The sequence below is a fragment of the Nicotiana tomentosiformis genome, chromosome 1, assembly GCF_000390325.3.
Source record: "Nicotiana tomentosiformis chromosome 1, ASM39032v3, whole genome shotgun sequence".
NCBI classification, from domain to species: Eukaryota; Viridiplantae; Streptophyta; class Magnoliopsida; order Solanales; family Solanaceae; genus Nicotiana; species Nicotiana tomentosiformis.
In genome coordinates, this window is record NC_090812.1 from 30,226,254 (window position 1) to 30,236,790 (window position 10,537).

Here is a 10,537-nt window from a genome sequence, read left to right on the forward strand (position 1 = left end):
CCAAATATATGGTGGGTATTCACTATTCAATATTACAAAGACAGGACACGTTAGCCTCTGTTGTTACAGGTACTTCTTACTAAATTCGGTGATGGGTTTGTGACCGACTATCCGAGTGCGCCAATTTGAAATTTATGAGTTTTATGGTACAATTTTATGCTATCACTATATAACTCATTATATATTTATAATTCTGAGTTTAAAATTTAAATAGTAATTTTTCAGATAGCTCTATATTAGAAATATTAATGGTTCAACCAAACCAAGAAAAATCATATTACATCCGCCTCTGCCAATACCATCAACACTGGTTTACAGAAAAAAACAATACTTTCTACGTCCTCGCTTTCAATCTTTGATTTAATTTGATCATGGCTGGAGTAATTATGATGTTTCTTAGTGGGATTTGGATTCCGATGTTGAATAGAATGAGTGTGACAAGTCTGATCTGATGGTAACCATAGTAAAGTGGGTGAATTTGAATTCAAAAAAAAAAAAAAAGGAACTGTGGACTATAAGAATTGAATCGGCAACATAATAAAGGTTTTGAATAAGTTATACTTTTAGATTATATTACGAGAATTCAAAATATAATATATAGAGATACAAACCAAATTTTATTTTACATATACAATATAATTTTTCGGCTTACGGGCTCCTTAAATCCGCCCATGATCCTAAATGGATGTTGTGGACGTAGTATTGGTGAGGAAGAGTTTCTTAATATGAGGAAACATATCTTCAGTGCATGCTTTTTTTTTTCTTCATTATCTTCAATGCATGCTCGAATAGTGTAAAACGCGGGACTAGTCCATCGTACTATAATTTGGTAAAAACTACATTAATGCCACGTGTTATGCCAGAAGTATATATTAAGATGTGATCCTACTAAAGTCAGTGACACACCCACAACTTTATGTTCGATATATATCATATATTGGTCATGATTAGGTTAGTAAGTAACTCTGGTTATAAAATTATGTTAGCTTTAAAACTTTCCCAAATTAATCTTTTCTTTTAATTGTTTTCGAAGAGTAATCTTTCAAAAGAATATATTTACACAAACACAAACAAGAAAAATTGTATATCAACGCCAGCTTAACTACTCAAAAGAAGAATGCAACTATCATGTAAAATCATAGTTAGATGGCTTTCCCATGATTTATATGGAAGCATATATGTGTACTAGTAAAAGTGAAACAATAGATTTTATGGTTGCGAGGAGACATAGCATGAGGAATGCTGGAGGTTATTTAATTTCATTTGTTTAGGCTGGAGACATATAGCTTCTCATGACGTTCTATCTAACAGCATAAATTGTAATTCTTAAAAGCTATGGCAACAAATTAATGAATGAACACTTAAAATTTATTCCGATAATTGGAAGAAGCAACATAGGATTAAAAAAACTAAAAGTTGACTAAAGATTTAGTTTAAATGAAAATGGATAATAGATCCATATATATCTGTCTATTAATCAAAATTTATCAATCTGCAATACATTTTATTATTGGATTAAAATTTTGTTCATTATTTTCTCAGATATAAGACAGAGGATTATTGTTTCGTCTAAAAACACACTAGTAAACAAGAGAAAAATTCACTCAATAAATTACCATGCTGCACCTATTATAATTCTTCAAAACCTAATCAGATTAGTAGCGAATTATGAGAAGTTAGGGGGGAAATCATTAATAGAGGTCAGGATAATGAGATAATTGGAGGGACTGTTTACATTCCACGTGGTTAATTTCTGTTCTTTGGCAATCAAACCCCCAAAAGATACAAAGTTGAAGGGATAAAAAACAGAAAAAAAGATTAGACAAGCATGATTGATGAACTTCCGTCGTGTAGTAAAACTTTTAATTAGGAAAAAAAAAAGGTGAATGTTACAGCCACTAACTTGGATTCTTTCCCATAAATGTAACTGTAGGCACCATGAGTTGCAAGTAGTCTACATCTTGGCAATTCTTGACAATTATGTTTTCCCTAACTTTCAAATAAAGAATGGTTGTTATGTAGGGTCATGGTTCTAGGAGGCATAATTGTTGATGAATCTGAATTCGAGATTTTGACAGTTATTTGAAACTTTCGAGCTCTTTTCAAATTATATGGTATTCAAAATTTACTGTTCAGATATATCATTTATATTCGTATCAAAATAGGTCTATTAAGAAAGTAAAGTGCACTTATAGCCTGTTTGATCAAGTTTTTTCAAGCCCAAAAATATTATTTTTTTAAAATTCGTTTTTTAAAAAAATATTATATTTGGCCAAGCTTCTAGAAAGAAAAAAAATATTTTTTACTAGAAGTAGAAGTAGTTTTTGAAAAGCAGAAAAAAATAACTTATTACCAAAAACACTTTTTTGAAAAGCGCTTTTAAGAAAAATACATTTAAGCGATTTCTAAAAGTTTGGTCAAATACTAATTGCTACTCAAAAGTGTTTTTCATATTGATTAGCCAAACACAAACTACTTTTCACCAAAATTACTTTTTTGAAAAATATTTTTCAAAATAAGCTTATTTTAGAAGCTTGGCCAAACAGATTATTCATCAAAATATTCTTTATACAAAGAATCAGATTCGATTATGCGATTAAAAGTAGAATAGTTTCAACCGTTCCTGATTCCACTATGCTCAATCGTGATCTTAATTTGTGTAAAGAACTGGATAATCTTTAGAGCTATAATTCAATTAAATGATGAATTCCTATTCTTAGAACGTAGACGTGCAACTACTGTTATAAATTTTGTGACGTTTGATGGCCATTTTTGAACAGGGAAAGGTGGTTCTAAATTCCTTAGTTGACTTGGTAACTAAATTGGCAGACAGAAAGTAACCTAAGATCAGAAAAGACGACATAATTTCGAACCTTCTCTAAAGTGAACTATGTTCTTTCTGTCTATATCGTTTGAACATGATATTGCTACTTTGCTTTGAGATTTATTTGCTACATCATCCAATTACGCCTATCCAGCCCAAAAAGTTGGACAGATGAATCATGTCTTATACTAGCTTTTTATTTTGTAAAAGTATAATTATTATTATTTTGTTTCAAACATGTCATATATTGTTGGTAGTGTAAAGTTAAATATATTGCAGAGGACACGGAGGCGAAATTGTCAAGAAGGGTCGAGCTTCAATATTTCAACAAATTCGCGCACGAGCTCTTCAACAAATTGTCAAGAAGCTAGATACTTATCGCTATGAACACCCAACAGTAAAAATGAAGAGAACTGGCATGTATTCCACACTCCATACTCTTTATCCTTATTGCTGCTATCTAATTATAAGATGAAGAATAGAAGAAAAAGGAAGGTTAAAAACGAAGTTTGATTAGATAAGGAGTGCGCACGAGGACATTTAGCGCACTGCTATTGGTCATTATACTTATGTCTTAAGGAAGCAAATGATCAAGGTGATTCAACAATTCTTTTTCCAGATTAATAATTGTTATACATAAATCTATTATCCTTAAAGAGTGTGTTTATAACCATTCCGAGCTAGACTTGGGTGTCAGTCGAACTTAATTCGTCTACAAATAGATGGTGAGGGTGGAGGTGATCATAGATATTTAGGTTCAAATTAGGGTGTGAAATATACAAATATAATTATATCAAATTCATACGTGAAAGAAAGTATTACTATCTTAATTTATATAAAGTTATTATCTACTATTTTGAGAAATCAATTTTCTTTTTAAAAAAAAAAGGGAAACTAGTTAGACGGAGAACATGAATGTCGGCAAGACCTAGAAATCGCTAATGATGAATAAAAGGTGCAAATACATGAACAATATACTCATAACTAGGAAATGGACACGTTTGCCTCAATTGTTATAGCCTTGTCGGTAATTCATATTGATTGTCTGAATTCTGATGGGGTTGCGACCCACACCCACTATCAACTTTCACTTTCACATACCAGATTAATTTTTCGACCTACAATCCTTCTTCGAATCTTCCAGTTTTATCACCAGATTAATAGGGTCTACAAGTACTGGTAAATTTGGATTCCTGTTGATATATTATGGGAATGACAAGTCGCAAATGAAAAGGTAGCAGATTAAATACATAGTTGCATGCACTCTCTAAGACAATTAAATAGTAAAAAAGGTGTTTGCAAAGAAAATGTTTTTGGGGTCTTGAAATAAAAACAAAACAGAAGGTAAAGAGAAGATGATGTTTTAAATTTCGAGTCGCCATCTAATATAAAATATATATATATATATATATATATATATATATATATATATATATATATATATATATATATATATAGTACCTCTGTATAACAACATCCCTATAGAAACACTTCTCTATAAAAGCGAAATTTTTTCGGAACTAATTTTCATGTTATGTTATAATATATGTTCTCTATAACAACACTTCGCTATAACAGCAAAAAATATTCGGAACAAACGAAGTTGTTATAGAGAAATTTGATTGTATATATCGAGTGACTGTATAAGGGCATCCGATCCGGCTATATCACTTTCCTATATTTTTACTTTTGCTTTTTGCAAAACAAACCAACTTAGTGACTTTCTACTAATTATTAGTGAACCAGAATTCGAAGTTAGGAATTCAATTGACTTGGAGGAAAGTATCCGGAATCATCTGAATCATGTATTCTTACGTTCGCATCCTATTAAGTAGGGGTGTACATAGTCCGGGTTGATTCAAATTTTTCATTTAACAAATCAAATTAATTATCTCGAATTTTTAAATTTATATACCAAACCAAATCAACAATAGTCGGGTTTTTCAATCTCGGATTTTCTCGAATTTCTCAAATTTCTCGGATTTTTTTTGTGGTTCACTGTGAAGCATCTTACAGTAACATCAGACACAATAGAATATAACAAAAATAAGAATCCACAGATGAAGTAACAAGATCATCTATACTATTACAGTAGCTATCTCAATCTAAATATGAAAATTCTAGGCTAATTCAATCTAAACATGATCTCCAGTTAATCTTGAGATCATTGTTACAAATCATAAAATAAATTGAACACAAGATATCTTTACTAAGATCTTCCCAAAAGGTGTTCAAACTTGATAACACAATAGCAGCAGCTCAAAAGACCAAAGAATTTAGTCTTTGGTTCTTGAAACTTCATGGATCTCACCAAATTTCCAAAATCGAGCCTTAAATCTTCTGAAAAATAAATTAAAATTTTATAAAAGACTAACAGATGTGAATATTGACAAGATATACATAAATACAGTAGAATACTGCATAAAATACCCACTCAAAATCAAGGCGAAAGTCCATAACAAAATCATATGAACTAATAAGCGGAGGAATATCGCAGATCATTCATGAATGCATAATCCTTTATATTCAAATGGTGGGAGAAAGCTAGTACTGAAGATAGAATGAATAAGTTTTAGCCTTTTAGGTGTAACTCTATATATATTCTTCTCCACTAATATCCTTAGCATCAAGATTGAGCAGTGAACATCGAATAGTTGAAAAAGTGATATCAAACTGCTCGACGAACAAAAGATATATTAAGTCTACATCTACTGAAAACTTAAGTTTCACAAAAAGATTTTTCGAAGCATACTGGTCTAAAAATACACTTTTATATATTATATCTGCCAAAGATAAAATCAGTATTCTCATAGAAAGCATTAGATTTGAAAAATACAGGGGAAGAATGCTATGAGAGATCGTATATTATGAAACTTTAATTGACATCTTAAGAAGGTTATGGAATTCTGACTCAATTTCAAATAGATATTTTTGTTATCAAGAGGAAGAGAAAAAGAGAGCTATGAATTTAATGGTAAGAGAAACTAATCTGGAACTATTCACCTTTTTAACAGATTAATTGGTTCTGAACTATTCACCTAAGAAAGGAGTGAAAACTAGAGTGTGTAATTGGTTCTGAAGATAATAAGTTCAAAAAATTAATACTAAAAAAGTATTTAGAAGAAAAGATTATGAAATAGGATAAAACTTAGACATAGAACAAAACTTAGAGGAGAAAATGAGCAATAAATGAAAGAAGTTTCAAGAAATTTTACCTGAAGAAAGAAGCTTCAACGACTTCAGATTTGGAATCTTCAATTTGGGGAAGATGAAGTTACGGTTTTTGATATGGGTGGGAAGAAGTTGGGATCTTTAATTTAGGGGGGAGATTATCCTGCTTTTGGCGGAAAAGTCGATGCCTTATTTTTTTATTTTATTTTATTTTATTTATTTATTTATTTTTTTACATTTGTTAACTTCTGTTATTCTTTTTGGGCTATATTTGGCTTTCTAGAAGTATATGGAGTGGGCTAAAATTGTAAGCCCAAATATAATGTTAATAATAAAAAATAATGATAAATTAAAATAAATATATATAAATTATTTTATAATAAATATTTATTTTGTATAAAATAAATTTAAAAATTACATACATAAATATCGGGTTGGTTCGGTCTCGGTTTGACTTATTTTAGTTAATACCAAACCAAACCTATTATAGTCGGATTTTTTTTACATACCAAACCAAATCAAACCAAACCACTAGTCGGATTTTTTTCCGGTTTGACTCGGTTTGTCAGTTTGGTGCGATTTATCGGTTTGTTTTGTACACCCCTACTATTAAATAATAGTTTCAGATTTAAATTTGCCGAGTCATTTGATTAAGGAATGCTAAAAAAAGAGATAATACTTTCAAACCTTTATGGGTGTCCTAATACCATCATATACTTCTTAGGATTGATTTTTTCTGCACCCTTCTAAGCCAGCTCCCAGGCGCGTTGTGTCTAACTACAAATGAGCGCGTTTATTGCTATGATTTAATCGTGAAAATGAAAAAAAATAAAAAAGATTTTTGTCAGCAGTAATTACAACCCCCAACGGTAATATATTCATCTTTCCTCAAATTTAATACCCGACCCACCTTATTTCTTCTTCCACCATACCAACCTCACTAACCCTAATTTAATTTTACTACCAAATCAGCCACTACTGATGTTCAATATTCGATTTTTGAAGGCAAATTTAGTTAATTTTTGGTTATTTGAGCTAAATTCAGTCTTTTTCTACTTATTTTTTCCTATTTTTCTTGTGTTTTGAACTGCAGTTTTAGTATATAATGGGTTCGAAAAGGCTGAGTAGGCTTTGTACGGAAGAAGATGATCATGCATCTACTGAAGAAGGGCGATATAATCATGGATATTTGCTGCCATTGTTGACTTCTTGGACCCCTAGGAATCCTAGTAGAAGGTATTGGGCTTGTCCATACTATGGAGTTAGTTGATTTAATTTTCAAGATTAAATAAGTTAAGATATGAAGAAATAGAACTCTAAAATACCAATTTTGTTGTTATTCATGATAGGGTGCTAGAGCATGTGATTTTTGGTGTTGGAGGGATGGAGAAATTGACCCTAGATCAAAGTTTGGTATTCCTAAATTGAAAGAAGAGATTGAAAAACTTGAGAGCCACGTTGAAGTTTTTGAAAAACTGGACAATCCGATGACAACAAAGAAGGATGAACATGGGATTGATAAGATACACATTCAACTAGATTACTTGAAAACTGAAATGGAGAAGATGAAAGAAAGGGAGAAGAAATGGATGAGCAAAGTTGCTCGATCAAGGAAAATGGAGAAGGTTCTTTGGTTTATCATTTTATGTTGTTTAATTATCAGTGTTAGTACGAGGATGAATTGAAGTGTCCATAGGCTATTTGTTTCTCTTTTTGTTGAACCTTGTTGGTGTATGATACAAATCAATGTGGGTAAATCATTTTGTATTATGTACTATCTCTTTTTGGAATGAAGTTGGTACTTGTTTTGATTCTAAATTGTTTTGTTCAAGCATATTGAATCCTTGAAATGTATTAAAAGAAACTGAATATATAGTGACAACTCCTAATAGAAAGATAACATAAGTGCAGTCAATAATCACGGTTAAAATGCAGTCATTGTTGCTCCTTAATAATACCATTCGTTAGTCATACAATACAACTGCAAACACTAAAGATTGCATAATTACACCAGTCACAACAGCTAACTCAAAACATTGCAGTCACATCTGCCAATACAAAATATTACAGTCATAGCTGCTAATACAAAATATTGCAGTCACAGCTGCTAATACAAAATATTGCAGTCACAGCTGCTAATACACTGCCAAAGTACAGAAAATGTTCCTAAGGTTTTCAAGGTTGTGAGGATTGTATAGTGGAGCTTCCTTGACTTAACTGTGCAGCTCTTGACCTTGTCTGAATGACCTTTTTTTCTCTCATCTGATGGAGTTGTCTTTGTGTCACTGCTTCTTTTCCTTTCCACTTTATTCCAGTTGATGGTGTGTGCCCAATATCTCCAGTGACATCTGCTAAAGATATAATATTTCTGGGCCTACTTGAAGGCATTCCAGTCTGTTAGAGAAAGATAATATTTGTTAGTATAAACAAATAGTATCACTTTTTTGATATACAAAAGGTAATAAGAGGCCTTACATTAAGGATGGTGTAACCACTTTCTGTTTGAAGTACCCCCATTCCAACCACTCTTGGTCTTTTGTAGGGCCTTGTCTCATTGGTAGAACCTTTTGGTCTACCCCTTCCTCTTCCAGTTTTTGGTGTTGCACTTGCTCCCGCACTTGCTGCTGCATTTGCTCCTGCACTTGCTGTTGTATTTGTTGATGCATTTGCTGCTCCACTTGCTGTTATAGTTGAAGCTGCTGCCTTGGTCTTATGACACCCTTTCTTATTATGGCCTTTCTCATTACATGCTCTATATGTCATCTCCAGTCCCCTCCTAGACAATTTACCTGTCTTGTTTTCAGTTTGCTCTTTTCTTCTAACTTTCTTTGGCATCCCTGACATCTTTCTGACTGTTGGTGGAATAACAGATACATTCTATGAGTGTGGCCACATTGACATATTAAAGGCAGGCTGAATGAAATGGTTGTACACTTTCAAGTAAGTCTCTTTGGTATACCAGTGAGAAACAAAGTTAATTGGATCCAATTTTTTGAAGTGAAGGGCAGCTACTGCATGAGCACATGGTATGCCTTTTAGCGTCCAAGATCTGCAATTGCATGTCATGGTTTGTAAAGAAACCAAATATTTCAGATATTCAGTTTCTTTCACTTCATATCTTGTGTCTCCATTCCACATAATATCACACTTCATTGACTTGGATGTGTTGTCTTGTAAAACCTTCAATGTCGTTGGTGAGATATCACAGATCCAACCATTGGCATATTCTCTCAGTTGCCCAATACTCCTCATCATTTTCACTTTGATTTCATCAAGCATTGTTATAATTGTCTTGTGTCTTGGCTCTATTATCCAGGAGTTGAAGCTTTTAGCTATATTGTTGTCCACACTATCACAGTTGCTGAAGGAGTTGAAGTATACCTTTGACCACCTTTCTTTGTTATACCACAACAAGTCATTAATGATTCCTTTACTACCTAATCTTTCCATGAAGTCAAGATTCTTTTTCAATTCTGCCTCATAAGTACTTCTGGCACACTTCCAGAAATAATTTCTTCTTTTAATGCCTCTCCATTTCTTTGACCAATTAGCTAGGATATGTCTAGCACACATCCTATGTTCACAGTTTGGCAGTACTTCATCTATTGCTTGATACAATCCATACATAGAAGAACAGAAGAAAATGCAATAACAAATCAGTAAGATTTATGGAAGCAACAGAAGAAAATAAACACAAAGATAACATAAGAATAGAATAAAGAACATAATACAAACCTTCTGCATGTTTGTTATGAATGTGAAATTTGTCCCATCTCCAAGTTCAAGGTCATCATTCAACAACCTTAAAAATCAAGTCCAATTGGACTTATTTTCAACCTCAACCACTGCCCAAGCTAGAGGCAGCATCTGGTTGTTACCATCTTTACAGACAGCAACAAGCAATTGCCCCTTGTAAATACCCTTTAAGAAGCATCCATCCAATCCAATACAGGGCCTACAACCAGCCTTAAAAGCCTTTTTCAATGCATCAAAACAGATGTAGAAGCCAACAAATATTTTCTTGCCACCTTCGAAAGTCTCTTCACTTAGTTTAACAACACATGTACTACTAGGATTAGACCTAAGCATTTCATCTCTATAGTCCAAAATTCTACTATACTCCAGCACATGGTCACCCATTATATCATTCAAAACCTTGTTCCTTGCTTTCCTACAAATTGATCTCCCAACATACAAACCTAATTCTTTTCTTACAAGCTGTTGAAACTTGAATATCCTAATGTTAGGTTGCTTTCTTATTCTGTCTTTGAATTTCTCAGCCAAGTACTTGCTGTTGCACAGTTTGTTCTTGTTAGTAGGTTCATATATGTGTATTGGAATGTACTTCTTCACAACAAAGTCTTTAGTCCCAGAGTCATAGCTAGCAAACAGATGCCAAGGACAACCATCCTTGCACTTACACCTCACCCTTGTTGGTTGATTAACATATTTATCCACAACAACTTTTTCTTCAACAACAAACCTAGTAAGAGCTTCTCTAAACTTGTCAACACTCTCAAATGCAAGACCAAGCTCCCACAT

General features: G+C 32.5%; 2 protein-coding genes and 1 long non-coding RNA gene across 3 annotated transcripts; all 3 read right to left on the reverse strand.

The window, feature by feature from the left end:
- Window positions 1–4,834: 4,834 nt before the first annotated feature.
- Window positions 4,835–6,170, reverse strand: LOC104120824 (uncharacterized). Its single transcript, XR_691742.4, has 2 exons — window positions 6,040–6,170; window positions 4,835–5,164 (listed from the first exon to the last, which is right to left on the reverse strand). It is a non-coding gene; the product is annotated as an uncharacterized lncRNA (long non-coding RNA).
- Window positions 6,171–8,872: 2,702 nt separating this feature from the next.
- LOC138905148 (uncharacterized) lies at window positions 8,873–9,622 on the reverse strand. Its single transcript, XM_070193657.1, has one exon. It carries the CDS (start codon window positions 9,620–9,622, stop codon window positions 8,873–8,875), a length of 750 nt encoding a protein of 249 aa, XP_070049758.1.
- Window positions 9,623–9,805: 183 nt separating this feature from the next.
- On the reverse strand, window positions 9,806–10,537 carry LOC104120826 (uncharacterized). Its single transcript, XM_009632676.1, has one exon. The coding sequence runs from the start codon at window positions 10,535–10,537 to the stop codon at window positions 9,806–9,808; it is 732 nt and encodes a 243-aa protein (XP_009630971.1).

Coding starts and splice junctions, on each gene's coding strand:
- LOC138905148 (XM_070193657.1), bottom strand. CDS start 9,622: ATGTATGGATTGTATCAAGCAATAGATGAAGTACTGCCAAACTGTGAA.
- LOC104120826 (XM_009632676.1), bottom strand. CDS start 10,537: ATGTGGGAGCTTGGTCTTGCATTTGAGAGTGTTGACAAGTTTAGAGAA.